General features: G+C 42.5%; 1 protein-coding gene across 2 annotated transcripts in view; it reads right to left on the reverse strand.

Moving 5' to 3' along the window:
* The window catches only part of Prrx1 (paired related homeobox 1), a 65,224-nt gene extending 39,433 nt beyond the window's left edge, over nucleotides 1–25,791 (reverse strand). The window contains exon 1 of one of the 2 annotated variants that reach the window (XM_052200354.1): nucleotides 24,499–25,790. In XM_052200354.1, coding sequence (XP_052056314.1) covers nucleotides 24,499–24,739 — 241 coding nt within the window. In that variant the 5' untranslated portion in view covers nucleotides 24,740–25,790. Of the gene's footprint in view, nucleotides 1–24,498 lie in introns of both variants that reach the window. The other variant, XM_052200355.1, reaches the window with a different exon arrangement.
* Nucleotides 25,792–26,907: the final 1,116 nt, after the last annotated feature.

A 26,907-nucleotide genomic window follows, 5' to 3' on the forward strand; every position in this document is an offset into this window, starting at 1 on the left:
TAGCTCCTGACAGTTCTTCTAAGATTGACCATGTGCCAACGCTTAGACCCAGACAACCTTTCTTCTGTATTCTACATGTGCTTGAGCAGCTCAGGGAGCAGAGCCTTGTATCACAATCATTTCCTTAATGTTCATCCCTCATCATCCAGGTTCAGCTGAAGGTTCATATTCATCCTGGTATTTGTTTCTTTACCCATTAGATGGGCAGCTCCCTTTAGTAAGCCTTGCCTTGACTTTATCTTCATGTTGACTTCATAAAATGTGGCCAGTTTAAGGTTTTATGCCAGCTTCCCAGGCAGCTAGGACCAGGTATTATCTATTTGATAATAGATCTATTATGATATTTCTAGAGCTTACTTCACTATGTAGGCCATTGGAGATGGGAGGAAAGGGGTAGAGACTTTCTGTGAATGAAATGCTAGTCAAATGACTATCAGGATCTACAGGTCCAGTAGCTCCTACATTTTCCAAAAAACAGATGAAATGTAATAAAACTGTTTCATTCAGATGAGTGATGCTAACCTAATGTTTCTTAGTCAAAATATCACTAAACCTTCACTTGGTTCCTGTTCTTAATTTGTCTCTCAAACCAGCATGCAAACTCATGTGTGCACTCACACACACACACATACACACACACACACACACACACACACGTTCACATGTTCACATGTATACAATACACACTACATACAAACACGCATACATACATACACACTCACATGTTCACATGTATACAATACACACTACACACAAACACACACATACACACACATGTTCACATGTATACAATACACACTACACACAAACACACACATACACACACATGTTCACATGTATACAATACACACTACACACACAAACACACACACATACAATACACACTACACACATACAACACACACACACACACACACACACTTGTTTGTTCTCCAAATCTCAGAGGGCTTCCTTTTTTAATTTAGGACATAATCTAAGCTGCCTACCCACCTCTCCCAGCTCACCTCACATCGCCACCTGGTGCCCAAAAGCAAGAAAAATACCTAAAAAAAAAATGAAACATCAAAATAATTTTTATCTCTTTATTTTTGAGATTATTTCTCATGTAGCCCATGTTGGCCTCAAACTTGCTATGTGACGAAGGATGACCTTGAACTCGTGAACCCTTTGCCTCCACGTCCAAAGCACAGGGATTATTGGCATGTGCTACCATGTGTAGCTGAAAATGATCTTTCAAGGTGATAACTATCCAGACCTTGGAATCATGTGCTGAAAGTGTTTCTAAGAGGCCATGTGTTTTCTGAGACAGACATATGGTCACAAACATGATTTAAATACAAATCTGTTTCAGAAACCTACTTTGTTTCCATTCACATCTTTTTGTAATAATATAAACACTCTCCAGTCCCTGAATTTCCTTCCCCAACATACTGCATATCTCAACGCCTTGTTGATCAAGCAAACAATTCCTATAATTTGTATTACATAACTTCAGGCCATACAGCCTTCAAAAGCCAGGCATAATATTCACTTGTTGATTCATTTCTTGACCATATTCTAATAACTAAGCAAAATGCCACAGAGAGTCTGCCTGTATCGATTTTAAAATAATAGATTTTTTTTAGATAATTGGAAAAAATAAAGAATAGCCATCATTGTAGAAATGAAATTAGCTACTGTATAGTAAAATATAGCAACCAAAAGACATCTCCACCAGTGATTCCTAACATATACATCTCAGAACAATGGCAGCTTTCAAGTGTCACAATAAAATTTGGGAAATAAGTACAAATAGCAGTTATTTTTCATAAGTTAAATATGTTTATTTTATTTTGAAAATAAACTCACTATTATTTTAGTGCTGCAAAGCCATTTGTTCTATGAAAAGCAAATTGTAGGTTAATTTAAATATTCTCACTAACCTACATAAGCATTTTCCCAGTTTCATAAAACAAAATTTTACTGCTACATAGCTACATAGATTTCTAAATTCTGGGTACATTTAAGCATGAATCTAAAATTAATTTTTAAGGAAAGTGAGAAGTCATTAAGTATTGGAAATATCTGACTTAAAGCTTTCTTTAGAAGCAAGTATGAAGCATCCAATTACATTTTTTCAAAGGGATAAGTGAAATAGAAGCATTTTTTAAAAAAGAAAAGAAAACTGGGATTGAAGAATCAGAGTTTAGTTTTCATCCCAGTGCAGCCCGGGTTCAGAAAAAGATTTGCACATTCTGTGAACCACTCTTTCCTACCCCGTGTCTGCTTTCAGTGCTCCGATGTTTCCATAAGTTCCTCTCTTAGTTTACTTTGTGGGTTCAAAGTCCATACGAGGTTTAGGATTTATTTTACCTTCAACAATCTCTAGGTTAATAAAAGGAATAATAATGATGCCAACTGTTGGGACGTATAACAATGAATTAAGAGGTCACGCCAGCGAATGGGTGAACTGCCTGCACATCTGAGCTTCTGTTTACAGGAGAGCAGCATGCTCCCATAAAACTGTTCTTGTGGCTTAACTTCATGCAAAATCTGTTTCCCCAAGTCCCCTCCTTTCTCCTTTTCCTTCTCCTATTCTCTCACCATAAAGGTTTTGGGATTGAGGAAAAGTATTTGGTCACTTGCTCTTTGACCTCCAAGTCTTCTGAGACTATATATTCATTTTGAGAATGAGTCCCTTTAGTTACCTAAAGCGTCTGCACACTAAATTGTTTCCAGATGTTTACAAATATTTCAAGAAAATATCCACATAGTTTTTATGGCTGACTGATAAAGGACTCCACAGTGTCTGCTCTGTAAAGTGAGCTCTGAGCACTTACTTTAAAATAACTTTGAATTGACCAGGACACGACAGGCATGGTACTCAGCCCCTTCAATACATCATCCCATTCAGTGTTCATGAACACGTCATATTGGGGTCTGGGAGTATTTTAGTTTTCCTTTTAGGGGAAAGGAAAGGAGGCACAGAAAGTCCTTCAGAACTAACAAGACAAAAAAAAAAGATGCTGATCCAGGCTCACATTCTGCATCTGTATCTCAGAGAAGAACTTGCCATTGTTGTTGCAAGATAGGAAAGATGGGAGAGAATTTACAAAAGTCCTGGGGAATCCCTAAGTATCCAAAGAGACTGTCAGGAGAGAGCAGAGAAGGGGGCTTGGATAACAAAAGTCCTACAGTTCCAACGAGTAACATCAATAGACTCGTTCACAAAATACACATTCAAAGGCTATGAAGGCCTGAGGCCAATGTGTTTTTATTGTTTGAAAAACAGCTGTTGTGTGTGAGGTCCTGAAATTTTCCTGTTGAATGTTTATATTGTTTTTCACTTATAATGTTCTGACTTATTAAGAAAAAAAAAAGAAATCGAATGGTCAAGACAACCTTTTATTAAGCTCTTTTCAAGAAACTCTGTTTTATATTTAGCATTTTGACACTGGAAGAAAGCAATTATTAGCCAAAAAATCCTCAAATGTATTTGAAATGAGGTAGGATGATGTCCAATTGATATTTCGTTACTCTACCTAAGCAAAGACGCAAAGCATAATGATTTCTGAGGAATTCAATAAGTGCTGGCTCTTCTACTCAAAATAAACAACAGTCCAAAGACTCAGTATTTGTGCTTGGAAACCATTCTAGCTTTTTCACTTGAGTTTACTGTATTTATCTGGGATGTTTACACTTCCGATTAGTCTTGCCTTGGTGTGTTTCCATGCGATTTTGTGTAGGCTGATAATGCGATTTAAGAAAACTAGGAAGTGCGCACATGAGAGAGATGTATCCACTGCAGATCAGCCAAAGAGCTCTCGAGGTGGGAAGATCCATATGCAGTCAATTAAGAGGTGGCTGCTTGTTCGGGAATGTCTCTCAAGGAATCCACTGTACACGCTGCTGCAGCCTGTTTGTCTTGTAACTATGTTAAATGTCATCTGTCCCTGCCACCTCTTTCCCTGACCTCATCAAACCGCTCCCCCAACCCCAAAAGGCTAGAATTCAAGTTAAGTGTCAGAAGTAGACAGCCTTAGCCAGCCATCGTTCCTAGCCCACTCCCCAAGGCACTGTAGGACTCTCAGACTTTTGACCTTGCTGAAACCACAGGAGAAATCTTTTTCCTCATGGTTCCTTCTTTCTTCCTGCCCTCTCTGCTCCTCAAGCCACCACGGCTCCTTTGAAAGAAAGGGGAAGCTGTAAAACAGAGCTGACAATTTTTGCTTTCTTAGGTTCTTGGTCCCTCAGGCCCAAAGATTTTTTTTTCCCAAGCTACCATTCCCTAGTCACTAAATTATACCCAAAAAATCCCCCACAAAATAAATAAACAAGCAGAAGAAATGGATTGTGATGGTTTTTTTGCGTTTTTAACTTAAAACATACCAATATTTATTAAAGATATTTTCCAATCTTTTAAAAAGATTTTTATTTTTAAATTGTGTGTGTGTGTGTGTGTCTGTGTCTGTGTGTCTGTGTGTCTGTGTGTATGTGTGAGTGCAAATATGTATGGCAGCCAAAATCATCAGAGCCTTTTGAGGCTGGAATTCCAGGCAGTGGTGGGCTGCCCCTTACAGGGGCTAGGAACAGAATTCGAATCCCCTGCAAGAGTGCTGTGCAGTCCTAACTGCTAAGTCCTCTCTCCAGCCTCACTGCAAATCATCTGTGAGCCGCACAGCAGTGAAAAGCGCCAGAGTGGAAGCCTTGTAGGCAAAGTCTCTACATTTTTAGTTTGGCAGAAAACAACACAATGGCAACTGCTCCCAAGGGAGTCCATGAGACTCCGCTCAGCCCGGAAGTTCTTACAGGATTGAGCAGGTACCTCACCAATGGAATCTGCTTGTTTGGGGTTTACCTTAGTCTTAACTCACAATGTTTGGCCTTGTCAAAAGAAAAAAAAATGGTACTACACTCCAAGTACCAATCAAATATCACCTCCTCCAAAAAGCCTTCCTTCTGATTCTCTGGTAGATATCAAAGAGTTGCCCTCCAGGCCTATAACGGTTTGTTATTTATACGGAAATTTCCATCAGACCTCAAACCATGCATAGACCTTTTGGCTTAAACAAATTCAATCAAGCACTAACATTGTTCATTTTCTTAATATGCAGAGACCAGCAGTGGCACACTTAGGCAGAAATGAAAGTGGAACTGAAATTTAAATGTCCTGACTCCAAATGCCAACTCTTTAGTGTCTATCTATCAAAATGATCGCTTTTCAAACTAACGAGACTGGCTCAAGGTACTTTCCTCCATAACTCATATCCTCTGAGTTTGTCTTACAGAAAAACTAGCCTAGCTTCCAGTCAACCTGCTGGCTCTAGACAGCTGCTGATGCAGGCCGGCTAGAGCCAGCAGACTCTACATACACCCTTTAACAGTGCATCCCAAGCTCAGGCTGCAGGCCCGACCCATGTCACACCATTCCCTTCACTCCTGTATCTGGAAATGAACCTGGTTGATTGGTCCAGCCACATAGGTGTAAACTAGCTATCCTAACCCAATTTCCCCTTTTGGTTTTTCATTAATGAAGACATCTGGGAAGGCTCAGAGTTTGAAGACATGAACCTCAAATAAGCAAGACCTGATGAAAAAGCTGATCTTTCAGCCTTAGGCAAAATGTAGATTAAATTTCCTGTGCTGAGCAGTGAATATATTTTAAAGGTCAGGGAGCATTTGGGAGACTCAGAACACTGAGACAGAAGAGAGTGAGATAGTCTTGCTTCTTTTTAGAGATACTCCAAGAAGGTGAGTGCTTAAGAAATCTGGGGTAGAAAAATATTCTGCAAAAAGCTACAGTTTCTTCTGGTGATTTCAAATTGATGACCTCTTACAGATTTAAAATTGACATGGTTTAGAATTATATCAGGTTCATAGAAAGTACTATAGAAAAATTTGAGCAAGCCTTCTGTGAGACAGCATGGCTTCCCTGGAAAAGAATGGATGCTTACACAGGCATTCGAAATGAAGACAAGAGGAAGATGGAGGTGGTGTGGAAGCTCTGAACTGTGTCTAGCTCTGTAGTTCTCAACCTTCCAAATGCAGTGACCCTTTAACACAGTTCCTCATGCTGCAGTGATCCCTGACCATAAAATTATTTTGTAGCTACTTCATAAGTATAATTTCTTTACTGTCATTAATCATAACAGAAATATTATTTGATATGCAGGATAATCGATATTTGATTCCCCATAGGGGTCACAACTTACAGGTTGAGACCCACTGGACTCGCGGAAGTCTTGAGATACCATTGAGTGGTATAAAAAAGATGAACATTTGGGATTGAACATACTAAAGTCAGTCTACCTAAGGGATTGTACTAAGTTTGTTCCCAGGGCAAGAATATGTGTCAGATATCTCTTCACTGTTGTCCAAAGTGCTTCATGTGGTACTTTTAACAATAAATATTTGCAATCAGAATGACTACTGGCAGGCAGACTTTCCTGGTTTCAGCCCTTCTGAAGTATGATTTTAGTTTTGTTTTTGGAAGAAACGATTTGACTGATTTATGACCTTCTGTTCCACTAACACATACCCCTTGAAGAGGAGGGGCTCAGAATGAGGAAACAAGTAACTTCTTGGGAAATTTCAGTTACAAAAGTCTTCACATATCAGAATTATAACATTTAGCAATGTTATCTGCTAATGTTTTGATAAACTTCAAAGGTGTTGCTTTTACCAGAATTTATTAATCATTTAAATAATGAACTCCAGGAAGGAATTGTTCCCATTTCACACCTTACTGCATTCAGTTGCTTTCTCCTCTTTCACCTGCTCACAGAGAACCTGCAAGTTGAATAGAGCATCCAGGTAGAGCTATGTGGGAAAGACAGGGCTAAGGAAATGGTTCTCCAGACCAGGTTTCGCAGCATCCCTAATTCTGCCCTTTAGTTCTCCTCCATCCACAAATCTTAGCCAGTTCCCCTCAGCTTTTGAGCCACAGCATCATGCATAGCCTGGTTTCCCAGAAAGATTTTCCAAAACACCATCCTCACAGTTGCATCAAGATGCAATCACCTCCTCCTTCACCTTTGTTGTTGTTGTTGTTGTTGTTGTTGTTGTTGTTTTCCTTCTCTAACATCTATTCTCATAGAATGGTCCTTGTTCTTTTAAAGATAATGGTTTTTATCTTTAAATGGTTTTGTTCTTTTAAAGATCAAAATCACACTATAAAATCCCACAACCTGGTCAAAGGCTTCCAATTGCCACCATACTTAGGAAACAGACCACACTCCCTCAGCATGTTAAGTCCCTGACACCTTGCTATCATAACTTTTTCACTTTGTCTTCTCTAACTTTCCCACCACATCGTGTCTTCTGGCCATCTTGCCTTCCTCTGTGCTCTGGATTCTCAAGTTTGGTCCCACTTCAGAACCTCTTGCCTGTTTTTCTTATGGTTAATTTTTTCATTCATATTTTTGTTCAAATAAGCCTGTTTCATTTTTTTATAGAACTCATCTGTAGTCATAACTAAATTATTTATCTAGGTATTTCCTCATTTACTACTGACTGCTTTCCTTCCCAGGAAAATGTCAAGTTTATGAGAGAAAGCAGTTTTTCTGTTTTCTGTCATAGCCCTAACACCTCGGATAAGGAATGGAATGTCTGGTACTCAGTGCATACTTGCCAACAGTGTAAAATCATGAGTGAAAGACAGAAATACTGGAATGGGAGTCTGCATGTATTACTAAGTTGATTCCAGCCCTCCTACTTTGTTGTATAATCAAATGTTATAAACCTGGGATGCTCATGGTCTACTGAATGTTTGTCTAAATGATGACTGTTTGATATATTATTTCTCACTTAGTTATTCTTCTGTGTTTGTTTTCCTCACAGAGAACTCTAAAGAAATCAGTGGGAAGACACTGAGGCCCTAAAATCTATTGCATGCTTCAAGAGACCATGCATTGTGGCAGTTCTATAAAGGATACTATGAGGGTGCATAGGAGATAGGAAAGACAGACTGTTGAATAAGACAATCTAGAGATCAACCTCATTAAATTCTAAGTTTTCCCTAGCATGGGCCCTACACCAAAGAGGAGGAAACATTCACCCATTTCACTAATAGCATACAAGACCGTACATTCACTAATCATGTTAGGTTTTCTTGGAAACAAATCACTACTTAGAACATCACATTTGGACACATGAATTTCCATATCTAAACAGTCAAGTTAGAGGTCACTGTAAGAATCTCTCTCAAAAAAAAAAAAAAAAAAAAAAACAGTCCACAATTTTCAAAACCCTATTGTTACCTCAAAAGACATAACCATAAACTTTGAATATAATTTTTTCCTTCAAAATGTTCTACAATTCCACATTAGACCTGATGCAAATCAAGAGGTGGGTTACATCCATCTGTGATAGATAGTTCCGTGGGCATCTTGTTTAGCCTCCAATAGATCTAAAGAGTCAGAGTCATGCTGTTGGAAATATCCTTCGTCAAAGTCAAAGTGTCTCCAGTTCACCTCGGCTTCTCTAGAGCTCAATCAATGCCTCGGAGCCAGTTATTTTTGGAAGTCAGAACTAGTTGTGACCCCTGGGGTACATTTTATACAATCCTCCTTTTTAGGTTTCTCCCTCATCTTTTAGTAGCTACAAAAGTAAAAGAAGTAGAACTGGATCTATAAATCAGGGACGGCACTATCTACCATTCAGCATTGCTATGGACATTTAAGCAACTTCATTAGTATACAGCACACAGCCTGCTCTCTGCTCCATGATGGGTGCTCAATAAATCTCAGTTTCTTTCCTTTAGTACTCTTATCCCGTTGAGAAATCCAAGGGTGCTACTTCAGTAGAATCATTTCTGACTTTAGGGACAAACACAAAGAAATATGGAGAAATGCCAGTCTCCTTGCTTGCTCAGAAGCCCTCTTTGCTATTTCATTGATAGCAATGATACCTCCTTGGATTAACAGGAATAGAATCTTTCTCAGTTTGTATTGCAGAGGTTAGTATCACATAATTTGTCCTTGGGAACATATTTGCTACTCATAAAACTTCCTTTAAGCCAGGAGCTGACTTGAATAACTACACACCCCAAATAAGAAGATTCATTGGAAAGGTGAGTCAGCCAAGATACCTTCAGGACTGTCATAAACAAGACCAGAATGAGCTAGGCCTGAGACCTGGAATGCCATGATGCTTGGTGAATAACTTCTGACGTACTTGATTATGTAACAAGGAGATTAGCAGAAGCATAACCACATAGGTCCCTTGGGTAAGCAGCCAGTGTGCTCACAAATAATTAAATAGAAAATAAACAAGAGCAAGCTGTGAATTACGAAGCTGGAATTCCAGCAAGGGGTTTCCAGTGATGTCATGGACCACCAGAGCAAAGTTTGTGTCACCACAGGATCTCAGATGGGATTAGAGGCCTATAACTCCGCAGTAAAAATCTGCTACAGACATGGATCCAGGAAGGCCGCTGCCCCTGGTTTTGACTGGTCTCATTGGTGCAAGGGTCCGCTTTCTATGTCCTTTTCCTTTGAGCTTACTAAAGTCAAACTCACTCTGCCTTTCTAAGACTCATTCTTTCTAATTAGTCCAAGATTCCATGAGTTAAGATAGGCCAACAACTAGACAGTTTGGAGACCAATTTACTGTGACATATACTCCATTAGAAAGCATGCCTTGGTATTAATAGAACACCCATGTGGGACAAGTACTTTGGAGCATTCTTTAAAAGTGACATTGAAGATCTAGCCCTAATATGTGCCAGGTCCAAGTGTGTCACTAATGGAATAAGTTCAGTTGCCATTAAACAAGCTACATTTGGGAAAGTTACAGTGAAATCTTATACACAGCCTTCTCATAAATATGCATGCAGAGGGGGGGTACTTTAAAACTTGGTTTACCAAACCAAATTAAATGGCAAAGCATTGTGAAATCCATGCTTTATCGACTATGGGAAAGTAAAGAAATACTTAATTTTAAAGGAAGGGGATGGATGGTATGTTCCCAAAGGCAGCACACTTTCCTCTGAGGATGACTTAGACTTAAAACTAAACAGCAAATGCAATTCTCTGTGTAACAGGGCGCCACCTTTTCAGAGCATGTGTCTTTGACACTAAGAGCTGAGGCAGCAGTCACTTAAGCATATACCCAAGGGTTATATATTTCTCCATAGTGCATTTCTTGTCTTTTTAGAATCATGCCGTGTATCTAGAAATGCTGTACACATGCTTTTTTTTCTTGTTGGTTTGTTCAGATACTCATTTGTTCAACAGCTGCATTAAAGCAACCTGCAACAGGAAAAGTACCATGACAGGTACTCCAAGGTGTAAAACATCTGTCTCCTCTCCTTGTCTTTAAAACTGCATGTACCTGGCTAAAGACATAAGATTGGCACTTATAGTTTAAGTGACACTGGAACAAAATATTCATCCATTGTCACAAAGAAACACATTATTCTGTTACTTGATGCCAATTGCTGTGGATCAAAATGACCTAAGGTAGCACTTTCAAGCTTGGTGCCACAAAAAATTCATCTGTGATATTTAAAACATGCGCATGTTGGTGAGTCTCATTCACGGGATGTGATGGAGTTCTAAATGTGTCCCTTGGGTCATTCTGATGCTGGTGAATCCAGTTTGTAGAGAAATGAATATGAATGTGTTAGAGAAATAATCACATGATCCGATATTTCTGTTTCTTTTCTGCAAATCAATAACAATTATCAGCATTACAACATATAAATAGCACATAGAATATGGAAACAAGGCCTTAAAGAAAGTATTTCTAAATAAGAAAGTACTCCATGGCTTTTGAAAGAAACCGGTGACTTGGAATGAGCTAGTCACCCTAGTACAGACTGCAGGGATCATAAAATGAAAACTATTTTTAAACACACAGACACACACACACACACACACACACACGTTTCTCAGCCAATAAGACTGCTATTTATTCTCAGAAAAAAATCCATCTAATCTTCACCTCATATTCACTGAGACTGTTTGGGGCATAATCTGCCTCAGTCTGGAAAAGAGGAAATGGCAAGGTGGCAAGGTGCTTCCCTAGACCACGGGGGTGGGGGAGGGGTGGGGAGGTGGGCAGGCGCATCAGCATTGCAATGAACTGTCACTGTCATCCAAACGCCTCGACCACAGAGACTGGTTTTCTCCACATGTGTCACAGCTGTGAGCAACACAGATCCTCTGCTTGAAGATGCCAAGGAGATTTGATTGTTAATGGCTTGGCAAAACAAAACAAAACAAAAAGAAATAAAGAAGTCTTAGACACTTTGAGATATAGCAATGGCAGTCTTTGCATATTCTAGGCTTATTAGATTTCCAAGACGGGGGTGTAAGAAAACAGGACCCATCAGATGGAGGTCAGAATGTTTATATTTTGCAACTCATTAGGAAATTGAAGTTGAAGAACAGAGGGTAAATATATGTGTAGTCATATGTGTAGTTAGCATAGTATTATGTCTGTACAAAACCTTAATAAGCCCCACAGAAATCTCAGTGGAGCAGCCAGTCAGTGCTACATTGGAAACATGACAACCCAGGGAGCATGCTTCACGCTAGGTCCCTGGGAACTTGCTAAATCAGGTCTTAGTTTAACAGTCATGATACTTCAGGCCCTAATTGTGTACCATATGATCTACATAACATTCAGAAGCTCATAATGGGGCTGAGGCAGTGGGGATAAAGACTGCTGGTGCCCCCTGAAGCATTGTAGGGTCAGCATGACTAGTCATCAGGAACAGAGGAAGCATGGCCTGAAAAGGGGGTTGGGGGCCAGGGAATCTTATCCAGAAAGTTCTAAGGCAGACACACGCCTAGCATTCATGGTGGCATTTGTGGTGGAGCCGTATGAGCGTCACAGAAAGCCATGAGGCATCAGTTTCTAACTGCAGATTAAAAACGGATGTCTACTTAGTCACTCTGTAAATGACATACTGGAAGTGTTTGACTTTCAGAGTATGGGAATATTCTAATTTCAGTAGTACTAAATGGCCTCCAGCATCGACTGGGAAAACCACAGTGACTATATAACCAAGCTGGGGAGAAATGATACGTGTCAGAGATGTTTGGGTTAAGTGTGGAATAACAAAAGGACAAACATCTATCTGTGCCTACAACAGGAAGCGTACTGGAGTACTGAGAACTTGGTGTTTGTTAGCTCATTACTCTAAGCCAGTGGTTCCCGACCTGCCTAACACTAGGACCCTTAAATACAGTTCCTCTTGTTGTGGTGACCCCCCCCACACACACACACCATAAAATTATTTTTGTTACTATTTCATGACTGTAATTTTGCTACTGCTATGAATTGTAATGTTACATAACCCCTGTGAAAAGGTCACTCACTGCTTAGGCTAAGCAGTAAACCCCAGTCAGCCATGTTAATGTGACACTTTGATAGACACAGTTACAGAGACACAGAGATCCGTGCAAAATCAAGTCACAACTGCATCGTAGGATCGTAACTGAACAGAGACTATTTTGAATCCACAGTAAATATGCAGAAATTCCTAATACCCCTAAAACCCAGATGAGACATTTCTCACTTTTGTGTGTATACATTATAGGGATTGTTCTCATTCAAATTAATAAGCACCTGCTCTATGCTCACCTATATTCCCAAGCCCAATGATTCCTTACATTCTGAGAGCATAGCATGAGTCTAGCAATCTATATTTTAATTTTTGATCTCTTCTCGATAACTTAATTTTGAAAGGTTCTATCTTTTATGGTTCATTAATGCACATACATTTAGCTCTTCATTTTGCTTTATTTTTATCTGTTTTTCCAAGGCAGGGTTCACCATGTAGCTCTGGCTGTCCTGGAACTCACAGACATCTGCTTGCCTCCACCTCCTGAGTGCTGGGATCGAAGGACACCCAGACTAGCTCGGTTTTCCGTCACTTTTATAAGCCCAGTTTCTCCTTGGCTCACTGAATTCCCATGAAGGAGGGAGGCAGAGCAAATGCTTCATAGCAAATTTTCAAATATTTGTACAGCTTGGGGACATCTTGTAAGTAGCTCCTCATCCCTGATTTACATTGTTCTCCAAGAGAGTAATACACCCAAAATAATCTGACTGACATCAAGGGCCAAGGTAGGGTACAATGGCAAACGTTAAAATGGGAGCAGGAGAGTGAATCACTTCAGAGTAGAAACGCACTAAGATTCTACACACAAGAAAAACTCCTATCCCTAAACAGAAAACAGTTACAGGGCTTTGAATTCTCAAAATTAGCTTGAGAGGATGGAACAGTAAGTGTGTGTGTGTGTGTGTGTGTGTGTGTGTGTTTTAATGTTTGTGAATAGTTATATATTTTATATCACTTTGTTTTTTTCATGTAGTAATACCTTATGACAAAGTAAGCCGTGTACTAATACCGGAGTTGCCTGAAATAAGCTAGCAGTGGGAGTGAATTAGGTCAGCTGAAGTAAGGCCACTTCCAGGCCTAACCCAACATAGGCTACATTTCATCCCTCAAAGAAGTGCTGTTCTGTCAAAAAAATAAACAAACAAACCTCAAACACTGCAGAAAACAAATATGTGTGCCATCTCAAGAAAGCTGAATCCTGGAGGTAAAGGAAACGGGAAAGACAAAGACAAACATTTAAATAAAAGCCCTAAAAATCATCACACTCAGGAAAATTGCTCCTTCCCCTGAGGGTGGTTGAGAACAGATTGTAACAGTCGAGTGTGCGGAGATACTATTTTCTGTTTCTCTTGTCAGAGGGGATTCAGTCTTTGAAATATGTCTAGCTAAACTGTAGAATTCGGTTCCATGATTAATGAACTAAATTACATTTTATTTCTTAAATGTGTTGGGGATTCATCCTGTGGTCTTCCCCCGGTCTTGAGGATTAGAGCGGCTGGAAAGCACATCTGGTTACAGGCAGGCGGCTCTCTGGGTGTTCTTTCTCCCCTCCTTTAGAAGAAGGAGGTGTGGGGAACTGCAGAAACTTTTATTGGGTAAGTGTGGTTGTTTTTTAATTCTCAAAAAAGATGCTTACTCTATTCCCTCTAATGAGAAAGAGAAAGAGTAGTTATTGAGATATATAAAATATATGTAATTCACATGCTAAAACTTTTATTCGATATGGTGCTAGACCCTTTATTATTCCTTCCTTCCCTTCTGTAAAATGTTTGTATTCATAGGGCAAATATTTTGATGACAATCTTCCTTGGAATGGCTTGTAAATAGATTTCATAATAACAATTTCATATTTTACTTATATTTATCACTTTAATCAAAAGCTCATGTCTGGAAAATTTTCATTATGTTTGATTTTTTTTTAAAAAAAAAAATGCTTCTTCATTTGTCGAAATCCTTTAGTGGATACTGAATCTGCCACTGTAACTGTCATTCTACAAAGTTGAAAGAAATGTATGAATCTTCCAGCATTTAATAAAAGGAAATGTAATACCTCAAGAACCTACAAGAAGAGGAACCAAGTCACCCTTTGTGCCCACTTGGTGACTAATCTCTCCACCCATCATATCAAAAGATCCTGTGGAAAATTCTCCTCTAAGCACGGGTTGGAGCATCACATATATACGAGGCAGGTTTTTCCAATTTCAGAAAACGTGAGCTCATGTCTAGGGAAGCTTCCCAACTAGAACAGGCAGAAAAGAAAAAGAAACCATTTATTCTGAAAATCTTGGGGCTGGAGAGGCCTCTGCTAGAGGCTGAGAAGGGGCAGACAGTGATGGCCAAGCCTTGCATAACCCTCCAGAGACCTTTGTCTGCTGTTTGTATGTTTATTTGTCCAGCTTCACTGATGAGAACAAGTGGGATAAATGTTTATGTGTTTTCTTGTTTAAAAAGAAACAGGATATTTGGAAATGGGCTTACAAACTCCTTTACTGATTAAAGAACAATCAGTCATCAAAGATGTTAATACCACATAATCAAAAACCGTATAAACAAAACTGAAAAGAAAACACTTCAATGTCAAAATATTAACTGTATTTACCTCAGGGTAGTGAAATAATGGTAACTTTACTTTTTCATTTTAAATGTTGGTGTAAATAAATATAGTTTTCTAAAATGTATGTGTGGACTACAAAACAAAAATACTTGCAGCTAGAAAGACGGGGTCAATAGAATGCCTCCAGGAAGAGTTATCTATACAGTGTCTGAGGAAATATGGCCTACACTAGTCTCTAGTCTTAAGAAAAATTTCAAGGTAGATTCTCAATCCTAAAATATTTAGAAAACAAGTAAACAGTACATGTGGAAGCACTGTGTGTCCCCACACCACCACTGGAGGCATTTATAGGAAGATACAGAAAGAGACTTGCAGGGGTTGCAATTAAACAGAGGTATCACAAAGAAGTGTCATGGACTAGAACCTTGGAAGGTAGCATGTATGGAGCCAGATCATTCCACATAAGAAGCTTGAGACACAGAAATGAGGCTTCCACATGGGAATACACCTTCCCAGCCAGCTTCTCTCATGATTTAGGCTTATGAACAGAGTGAATTTCTGGAGCAGGATGGAAGTGAGGACAATAAAGAATGAGTAAAAGGAGGAGGAAGAGGAGGAGGATGTGGAGGAGGAGGGGAAAGGGGAGAAGAGGAGAAGAAAAAGAGAAAAAGAAGAGGGGGACAAGGAGGAGGAAGAGGAGGAGGAGGAAGAGGAGGAGGAGGAAGAGGAAGAAGAGGAGGAGGAGGAGGAGAAGGAGAAGAAGGAGAAGAAGAAGAAGAAGAAGAAGAAGAAGAAGAAGAAGAAGAAGAAGAAGAAGAAGAAGAAGAAGAAGAAGAAGAAGAAGAAGAAGAAGGAGAAGGAGAAGGAGAAGAAGAAGAAGAAGAAGAAGAAAAGGCCAAGTTAACTCTTTCATCCTTGATTCCTTGATGTTGAAAAATTTGAAAAGTAATTGTGTGTTCTAATGTGGGGGAGAACTATCAGGAAAGCGGGAGGAGGTACGGGTGGATGTGTTAGGGATTTTAAAGAGAAGGGGTTTAGGTAGATTTTAAAGGTAAACTTGAATTAAAGATGAAGCCTGCAAAGGCGTGAAGGAAGGAGAGTTGTGGGTGGTTTCACTTCTTCTGCCACTTGTCGCACCCTAGGAAAACAGGGAAATCTGAGGATCAAAGGAAGGAAGCACCACTCTTGTTATCTCTGTGGCCAAAGCACCTCTGTGACATTGGAATAGAAATATCAAGTAGGTGGATACATAGATCTGTGACTTCAATAGTTGTCTAGCTACGACCAGGGAATCACAATAGACAAATGCTGATTGACAGTATGGACCTGGGCAAAAGCAGGAAGTGGGAAAACAGAGTGCTTAGTACTGTCAGTAGATAGTGCAAGCCTTTGACTGAAAGTGCTGACTAAGCACCAGGTGCCGACCATCTCTATGTTGCAGCTACCATGAGCTATGGCAGTATCTGTGGAAGAAACGTCGATAGAAAGCAGACCATAGCACTGGGATGCCTGTAATTATTTAGTGCCAGTTCCTGCCCTAGATTAGTTGTGGTACACAATGAGCAAAGATTTAGAATCAGGTACATTTTCCCTTAGAACCTTCCATTCTGTGAGCGCCTCAATTACCCTGAAAAGGAACAGAACACAGTAAACAACTCACAAAACACAATAACCAACAGGTTTCTAACTGGGAGAGGGCGAGTGTGGTAGCACACAGCCATGATTTTAACATACTGGAGCCGGAGGCAGGAGTACCATTGTAAGTTCAAAGCTATTCTGGTCTGTGTAATGTGTTCCCAGATACTCAGGGCTACATGGTGAGACCCTCTCTCTAGAACCCCCAAGTTAAAAGTGCAATGATACGCTGAATTAGCAGAGAGGAAAACTACAAGTAAAAATATGGCATTTTATATATACATATATATATATATACATATACATATATACATATATACATATATACATATATACATATATACATATATACATATATACATATATACATATATATACATATATACAAGCTCATCACTTACCCCTCTCTTTCAGAAAATTCCAGAAAATAATAGAAAATAATATTTAAGGAATGTTTTCAATCCTAGCCCTGAATTTGTTGAGGCAAAGACATATAGAACAGAAAGTAAGAAGGGCAGGGTACCAGACCCTGACTCTCACCACCCACCAGCCCCAAGCCAGTCCTGCCAAGTGTCTGGCAGACTGGCACCGGATTAGTCTAAAACGATTGCCTGTAAACATGAGAAAAAGTGTTTCTCTGATCATACCTACTGCTGGCCAGGCCCTACGCTTTGCCTGTATTCTAGCCGACTGGCACAGGTTTTGATTGAGCAGGGCCCTTTGGCCTTGAAGTTGTCTTTCTGAGTCTCCCTTGCAAAGACTTGGCTTCCTTGAGTGAACCTGACTGAGAGAGCACCCATTTGTGTTTTCCTGCTTATTTATAACTATGCCTCCTTCCAGGACTGTGAAGTCCTTTAAAATGCAATGCCATGAGTAATAAGGAGAAAATCAATATTTGCACTCTCAGACACAGGATTGTGGGAAAACAATCTCCTCCCTCACAGTTCTGGCCTCCTGCTTCTACTACTGAGCGTCTCAGGTCAGATTATTTGGAAAAGTTTGTATTCGCTGCTGTCATCTACTCTAACACAACACTATTCTCATTCAGCCATTGTGTTGTCCCCAGGTTTGCCTTTTCTTGTTCCAGCCATCTCTGAGTAAGAGGAGAATTAAAAGAACTGTGAAATTTACAGAGGGGGTTAAGAACTTATCTTCAAGTCCTTGAAGCTCGACCATAAAGGGTCCGATGCAGGGATTGGAAGTGATTTCAACTACTCAAATTTCAGTGTCTCACAAGTACTAGGGCAGTTAATTGCCTTCCTTTGGGGAAAGGTTACCCTCATCCCAGGGTGCCAAACTTCCTGTCCTATTTAAAGACTCACAGGTACCCTAAGGGTTGCTATTACAGTTTGAAATATCTTACTAATACCAGCCAAGTCTACACGAGCATGCAAGAGAGCACACACACACACACACACACACACACAAAGAGAGAGAGAGAGACAGAGACAGAGAGAGAGACAGAGAGAGAGAGAGAGAATCACACATCTGCATGCCCCCTCCATAGAACCTAGAGACCAGTTCTAACAGCTTTAACTGAAGGGCCAGTCTGTGGCAGTGTCTTCATGCTGTAGAGATTTCCTATGTTTTGTCATTTATGCAAAAGACCCCTACAGCTTGTGTGTCCTGGCTGAGGGGTTTGTTTGTTTATTTGTTTGTTTGTTTGTTTAAGGGCAGACTATTTCTCAGTCTCAGCCCTGGAGAACTGCACCCCCTATTGGAAAAAAAATCAAGGAGGACCCAGTCAGGCTAGGCTGGTGGTTCTACCCTACAAAAGGCAGGGATTTTTGGACTAGGAAGAAGCCAGTAGAGGTGGAGGAGGCTGGTTTGTCTCTTTGCCTGGGCACAGACAAAAGCAGTTAAAACCAAAGACAATGTTTTAAAATTAAAAATCTTTGTTCAATTAGTTTCTCTTTACCTAACACACACACACACGCACACACACACACACACACACACCAGAATACTACTACCTCTCATGCACATTCTGAGTTTATTCTTCGTTTGAAGCTGAGCTGGGGTAACCAGTGACCCTAAGAAAGGAGTTTGGGCGCAGGACCTGAGCCTCCCTTACTCTGTAATACAGCAAAGGGTTTCAGACACTCAGGAACCATGAAAATACTGGTCACAACTCAGCCCTTTGTCCCTCATTTGAGGACCCCAGAAATGATGAAACTATACGTTTTGACTGTCTTTGGCCTCCTCTAAAAGGTCACTGTGAGTGTTCTTTGTTGACATGATTTCTGTTTCTTTCCTAAGAAACCTTTCAATCCTCTCAGGTACAGCTTACTCCACTCCCCTAAACAGTCAGGGTTGCCACCCTCCGGAATCAGCTTCAGATATTTTCTAATTAAGTCATTTCAAGTCAGTGAAATACTATTATTTTTAAAGTCGATATGTCACAGAGGTCTACTTGAACACTTCTTTGAGAACTCTGATCTATTGATGCTAAGAATCTACTAGTATTCAGTCTCCAGTAGGGACCTCGGTCTATAAAAAAACAAAACAAAACAAAACAACACCACCAACAACAAAACAACTTGCTAACTCAGAAACACCCATGACTGTCCTGCTTCCCTTTTTTCTGATTCCTTCACCTATACTGGCTTAACCAGAAGCTACACTTTGAAAAAAAAGGAGGGCATGCTGCTTTGCTGGGGTTTCCACTACTGTTTGAGAATATTGTTTATTTGCTTGAGGGCTCCAAGGTTTTCCCCAAGGATCCAAATTCTTGTGGATCAATATACCATTATCAAAGACGCACAGATCTTTTTCTTGATAAAGCGGGAGATTAAAAAGTAGGGAACCGGAGGAAGGTGGTATCTCGGGGCATCAGAGTAAATCAGGAAATAGACAAGGTTTGGCTCCTCATATAGTGATGCTCTGTCTATATGTAACTCTCTTATTGTTGGCCCACAAATGGCCATAGGGACATTTAACAACAACAAAAATCATCTTTCTTAAAAAAATAAATGTTTCTCTATCCAAGACAGGGATAGAGTCTGCCGAGACCCGTATTATACTTATTATTTGGGGGGGGGGGGAAGACTACTGTCTGCCTAAAATTGTCTTTTTGCCCACTCCCAACACAATGCAAAACCCATCTCCCTTTCTATAAATACCCCTTTCCAGTTTCAAAGTGGCTCCTCATGTGGCTCCTCTACAGAGTTAATAAAATGAACATTCCACAGCATACAAAGAGGATGGAGCTGAAGGCTCGCTGGGGTCACAGTGCAAGACCCGCAGGCACACAAGTTTGCAACAACTGGATACCCGCAGTTCCAGAGTTTTCGCCCCCTTTGTCTCTCCGTGGAGGTTCCCTCACTGCTGCAGTGAATCCCGATTAACACCGCATAGGAAGAGCATTGTAAATTCTTTAAAATAAAACATCCAATTGGTCTAGGAACCATCATAGTTGAGACTCTATAGCCGCCATTTAGCGCATAGGGCTCCCGGGCAGATGACCTGGAGCAGTGGTCAAAAATCTTAAAAAACTGGACCTTGGAGCCCTTGTAATAGAAAAGTACTCGCTGCTTTCGCAGGGGGCATGAGGGGTGGCATTTGTTGGTTTGGGGATGATTTATTCACTCCTGCTGTTAAATCAAGAATGATGGCCTTGGGAAGACAAAGGAACTACTGACATTGGTATGATCCCCTGCGGGCCTGCTACCCAGCGCTAGACTTGAGTGTCTCTTAAGAAACTTCATCCACGCAGAGCTAACCTAAGGCTAGGGAGCTACATGGTCTCTCGGAAGGGCTTCATGGAGAAGGACGGTGACCCTACAACTGATTATCTGGAGCCTCGAGGAGTCTGAACAGCCTGAGTCCTTGGCTCTTCTGGGCCCAATTCCCTGACACTTCAAACCCCAGACGAAGTTACTAAATTGTCTTTTTCTCTGAAAATTTTAAGAGGAGGAAACCATGATGCTCTCTGCCCTTGTATGTAAAATAAGCAATTGGCCAGCGGCCTTTGAGTTACAGTTCAGGCTTTGGGGACTCCTTTGCTCCTGGATTTTAATCCCTTGCTCCTGTGAAAGGAGAAATGTCCAGGTCACCCTTAAGAGGACTTGTTTTATTATCTCAGTCTTGAATTAAGATCATTGAGGCCTGAATTCAAATTCAGAGTACCAGCATGGGGCACAAATCCCAGGGTGGTGCCACGAAAGACACTTGTGGTGCCTTAAGTACTGTGAAACAAGACGCTGCGGGGGGTGAGGGAGTGAGGGGAGAGAGGGAACTGATTTTATTTTGATGCGGATTCCAACTGGGGAGCGCCCTAGAGAATGTTCTAGCTCTCCCGGGCGTTTCACTGGCTTAGAGAAATTGGGGAGCTGAGCCAGGGAGAGTGAGGCTGGTGGCTCAGGAGGGCGATCCTTGGCCTGCGCTTACACCTCTGCCTTTGTGACAAATCGATTTCCCGCGCCGCTCTTGTTCCCCATTTACATCCACCACGGCGCCGGGCCCAGCTGTGCCCGGGTGCACACTCAGCGCCGGCTGGTGAATGTGTGTGCGTGTGCGCGCGCGCGCGTGTCTAATTGACTTTCCGTCTACCTTTTTATGACTACATGTGTTTCCAACAAAAGGTCTTATTAGGACAATCTGGTTTCACTAATTTAGAGGTTGGGAACGTGGAAGGCAGGCGTGTTTTCCTTTTTTTTTTTTTTTTAAGAGTTTGCAGAAGTTGAAATTAAGAAGTTGACAGCAGGATGAACTGTTCCCCCCAAGAATAGGTCTGCCTGTTTTTATGACTTCTTCCTCTCCCTCCTACGTATCCCCTCTCTGCCATCACAGGCGTCCACACCTCACATTTGTTCCTCCTCTGCATTAGCCGTCGATTTTTTAAGAGTGCTAAATGAATCAAAAATTTCCAGAGAAATATCCTGAGCTGAGACAATCAATTATAAAAGTGGTGCTTCCACAGAGAAGAAAATAGAGTCTGGGGGGTTCAGCTGCTACCCAGGAGGGGGAGTGAGAAGGCATTACTGACTTAAGTTGCAGAGTGCAGTAAGGACTCAACTTTTAATAATTGAACCAGGTTAGAATGCAAAGTTTTACAAAATTATTATTGAGGGCGTGAGTAGACCCTACCTACATGCTAATTTCCTCCAGATAGATGGAGAGCCGCTCACGACTAAAGCATCTGTTCATCATTTCCCATCTCTTTAAGGTATTTTCTTTTCTCACTCTGAGCACCTGACTGGCTGTGAACTTCTCCATCCCCCTACAACCCCTACTGTGACCCCTAAATCCCATACATCCAGATCTGCAGCCCTCCTCTCTTGCAGGCTCCCCTCGCCCCGTCTATAATCTGAGCTCTACTGTCTGCTACAGGCTGGGAAATGAGAGGGTGACACCCTGTCACGGGTCCCAACTCCCTCTGTGTCCTACCTGGTGCTCAAGAGCACAGCTGGACACCCACCCAGAGAGCTGCTTGGTTTGAGATAAGATTCTCCTGTTATCACCGCCTATGGAGAAGGGGAGGCTTGAGAGAAATCAGCTTCCAAATGCAATAGCTCCTTAGCTATTATCTCCCTGAAAGGCAAACACAGTCATCCCTGTGCATGTGTGTGTGTGTGTGTGTCCCTGTCTTCTTTCTAAATTCTAAGTATCTCACAGATACTCCTTACCTCACCCAGCATCTATGTTGACTGGTGACTGTCCGTTGGTGTAGCCTTTACTCAGGCAAGCCTTGAGAGGCCTGATTTCCTCCCTGGATCCGCTCTCCATTGGCCTCTCTATTCATTACAAGTATGAGATGGTCCTGAGTTCAGTTCCCTACAAGCAGATTCATGAGGTCTTGTCCCTTTGGGAGGGGGTGGGTTGGCAATAGGTCCTCCAACACCCCTGGAAACCTTAAGATTGACCAGGGCATTTATATGCATGATGTGACCTTGGCAGTTCTAGGCCTGAGTCTCACAAAAACCATTTCCCAGTTTCAACCAGATTCAGCACAGCCCCTCCAAATTAGCTCTCCGATGGCTTCTTTCACCTAGCTTTTCTATATATACTCAACGCAAGATCATGGGAATCCCTGAGCTCCCTTCTTCTATGCTTCCCTTAAAGAACAAACAAAATCCAAATGAGCAAATAAAAACAGTATGCGCTGTCCCCTTCCAGCCCCACATAGTTCCTAATGTTGACTGCCACCCTGGGGTTCTTGCTTGCTGAGGCCAGTCTGGGTCCTGCTTTTCCTAAGCACCAGCCCTTTGCGGAGCAGCCCTTTTGTGCTTACCCTGGTCTTCAACACAGCAGTTCCTATACTTGTTTTTTTGTTGGGGTGGTGTGTGGTGATAATGGTGGTGATGGTGATCATGGTGGTGGTGGTGGTGGTAAGAAGGTCTAGCATTAGTTCTTCAAATAGTGATACTTTTGAGATCAATAATGAGCCTTATGGGAACTGTCCTGATAGAATCAGAGTTCCGGGTTTTATCTTCCTAGATTTTGTTTTATATTTTCCCCAGTGAAAGGTTTTAAAGACCCATAGTATTTTGTAGCCCGTTCTATTAGAGCTTCAGATACTTTATCCGTGTGGCGCTGGCATGTTTACCAGGATCTGCCTCCCTCAAAGCCTACACAGAATGACTATAGTTCCTAACCTAGCCCTTACCCAGACTTTGGGGACACTAATTCTTCCTGGGTGTGGTTTAGACTGGTTTTATAATTCAAATGGCTAGTTCAAATCTCTTGTCCAGCTCCTGTGGTACTCAGTGGGCCCAACCCAACGCTGATTGTCCTCGTTACTGCCATCTGAATTAGTTCAGTCCTAGCAGGCTGCAGGACAAGGAGCCCTGATCAATAGGGCTCTCCTGTGGCCTGCTTCCCCACCCCTGCTGTGCCCAGGAACCCTTTCCAGCTGTTTCTAGCGCTAGTCTCTTTTGAATGTCTTTTTAAAAATTGGTGTTTGGATATCTAACAGGGACAGTGCCTTGAGAATCATTGAATGGCCAAGAGCCTTCCAAGCTCCAAAGGAGCGATTAGCACGTGATGATAACGCAAGAGGTCAGTTTAGAATGTTCTGCCTGGTGCAGACTGTCGCAATTTCTCTGTGCATCTGACTAGAGGCTGAGCCAGGTGACACACGTGTGTTATATCCTAAGTGTCCGTGACATACACTTGCAGTCAGTCTTTTTGTAAAGGTGAAGTTAGTAACTCCGAGATATCGGCAGTGACTAAAGCTGGGGAAGGAGGCTTGTACAAAGACTTTTCTGAAGGTCTAGGGACCAACAGGCCTGGCTGTGCTGCACAAGGACTTGGGCCTGCAACCAGAGATTTCCCGGTGCAAATATGATGCTAGATCAAACAATTCTCCTAGCTTCATCAAGGTTTGCTTTAACTTGTGGACTTTTAGCTCTATCTCAAACACAGGTAGAGATGACAGCAGGGGTCAGAGAACAAGCCTGGGCAGGACTGTGCCTTCCCGCGATGCCCTTAACTATTTCCAGACTTGAGTCATACCGGGTATGCGACTTTAGTCCTGTCTTCCAGTTTCCTCTGAGCACAGTGCTTTCCCCTCAACCCCAGGGAAGAAGCGCTCCCATGCCTGCCCTGCTGCATCTTTGTTAGTTAGCTGTTTTCTCTAACCGAGGTGGCTGTGTAGCCTGCACCCTGGCCAGACCGCTCCTACCCCGGCGTGGACGCCCCGCCTGCGGGATTTCTGGCCGCCGCTCCCGCCCGAACCCGAGACGCAGCCCCGGCAGCCGAAGACTGTGGTGGCCTCAGAGTCCCTGCAAGGGATCGCCTGGCCTCCCAGCGTCCCTGGGCCTCTCTCCAGCGTCCGCTTGGCTTACATCCTTGGGGGAGCCGTCTTTTTCTCACCGGTCTTTCTGCGATCAGCGACCAGCCACTTTCTGCAGGACTCCTAACTTCTTAACGCCTCGTCTCCCCGAAACCAAAGCCTGGAACACGCTCCCGCCGCCCTTCCTGGGCCTCCACCCGGTGTCCCCAGCACACACTCCCCAGAGCACGCGCCCTCACTCACTGTCCTGCTGAGGGGTGTCGCTGCCACTGGTCAATCCCGGTGACTCCAGCAGGCTCCGGCCCGCCTCGCCCACACTTTCGTCTGCCTGTGCCGCCACCATGTCCCCGGCCTCCTCCAGGTCTAGCAGGTGACTGACGGAGAAGTTCTTTTTCGCCTGCAGGGTGTCGAGGTTGCCCGGGCTGTCCAAGCGGCCGCCCAGCGCCGGTTGCCGCTCCAGAACGTGCCCGTAGCTGGAGGTCATGGTCTCCCCTCCAATCCCACCCACCCCCCTCTTCCCGCTCGAATCAACACCAAACGCTGTGGGCGTGAGGGGGGAGAGGAGCGGAGTGGGGAAGAAAGAGGGGGAGTGGTGAGAGAGAGAGAGAGAGAGAGAGAGAGAGAGAGAGAGAGAGAGAGAGAGAGGCAGGACCCCCTTCTGAAGTGTAGAACTTTCGGGACAAGTAACTTCTCTCGCAGCCTCGGTTGCTTCCCTGAAGCCAACCAAGTCCGGCGCGGTCCAGATAGATAATCCACACCAAAAAGTTTAAAAATAAAAACCAAACAAACACCCTATGCTTAAATCAGAAAGAAAAAATGTATACCCCTTCCAACTCTCAAAAAGCGTCCACACGCAGACACTAAAAATAATAATAAGGGGGAGAGAGGAAAGGGGAGGCCGGCAGGGCGGGGGAGTTAGGCAAACAGAAGAGAGAAGAAGGGGTGGAGGAAAGAATCAAAGTGGGTTTAAAAAAAAAAAAGGAGAGAAAGAGGTTAAAAAAAGTTATTCCCCGGCAAGAGTTCAAGCACCAACAGAAGAAGGCTTGTTCCAGCTTTAAAATGTCTTCAAGAAAGCGCGTTCCCCCTCTCCGCACTCCTGTGGATTCTCGGGAGTGACTAGAATTTCAGGAGAGTGATGTCTTGCAGATGTATTAGAGAGCAGGATTCTCACTTTACTCTTCGTAAGGAGGAAAAAAATAAGAAATAAAGAAGCGGGGCTTCAAGAGTCTGCAGAAGGTCGGCGGGTCCCCCTTCCCTCCGCTCTCTCCCCCTTCTCTGTGAGGAGCTCCTTTTCCCTTCCCAGTTGGATCAAGAAGCTCTCTGGCACTTCAAAAGGCACAGACTGGCATGGAGAGGAGGCTTTGTAGGAATACAAGAAAATTAGAGACCCCTGGGAGGGCAGATCTCCACTTAATAGGAGCCTGTAATTACGTGGCAAAGCCTTTGTGCGGCGCCTGACGTTTTACAGACCCCCTTCTCCACCACAATCTCCTACCTCCTTTTCCTCGGACCGAAAAAACAGTCTGATTAAGAAAACCCCTTTGCCAACATCAGAGCCAGAGAAAGGGAGAGGGAGGGAGCACGAGAGGAGGAGGGAGGGAGGAAGGAGGGAGGGAAAAGGGAGGGAAGCTAAGGAGAGAGCCCTTTTGGATTTTTAAAATAAAGGTCTAATTATCATTCCCTTGCAGTAGTATCACAGAGAGAAAAGAGCCCGAAACCCGCAGTCACTTTAAAACGGGACTGATTATTTTGTTTCAGCATTAACTCATCCGGATTTGTTTGAGATTCTGTTGGAAAATCTCATTTGCATGTTTTGATAACGACTGAGGGCAAACTTGTTATGAAAAAAAAGAAAAAAAAAAGAAAAAGATGCACATCTGTAACAGTCAGATCTGCGGCCGCACCGCCCGGAGCAACTTTTTCTGCAGTTTTGTTTTGGCGGAGAGCGCCGGGAGAGTCTGAGACTGAAAGGCAGAAAGAGCAAGCCTATTACAGCTCGTTTGGCTCTGTAGAGACAGCCTATTAAATAATGTAATAAAATAACAAGAGCGATACTAACGGGAGGCTCTCTACAATCTAAAGACGGCTTGGGGAGATTCAGAAGTCTTCAGCTTCGAATGGATTCGAGACTTTCGCTGCCACCAGAAACCCCCAGGCTTTCAGACTGTAGAAAATTTACATATTTATTAAACTGGAGGAACGTCCGTCCTAATAATTCCCCTACCCTTGCCAATGTTCTAATTTCTTAGGTGTAGCCAAGGTCGCTTTCCTTGGCGATGGTGGTAAGCACCACGGCTGCCCAAAATCCCCAAATCGGAGCAGATTGGAGCCCCGGGGCTGAAGAAACTGGGGCAGCAGGAGGAGCTGGGGGGGGGGGGGGGTCGGGGGAAGGGGTAGGCTCTGTGCTAATCTATGTCCAGCCGGGTGAGGTCCTGCAGACACAGAGACTGAGGAAGCCTGGGTCAAAGTCTATGACCAGGCTTGACAGAGGACAGAGAGGTGCTGGGCGGTGTTTTCATGACCTGTTGGAATCTGGTAACAACTTTAATAGTCTCATTAGGAATGAGTTACTATATGGCCAGTAAGTAAAATAGTAAGTGCTTATTTGTGGCGTTTTATGTTCTTTAAACACACACACACATACATACGTTT

Source organism: Apodemus sylvaticus, chromosome 12, assembly GCF_947179515.1.
Source record: "Apodemus sylvaticus chromosome 12, mApoSyl1.1, whole genome shotgun sequence".
Classification (NCBI taxonomy): Eukaryota; Metazoa; Chordata; class Mammalia; order Rodentia; family Muridae; genus Apodemus; species Apodemus sylvaticus.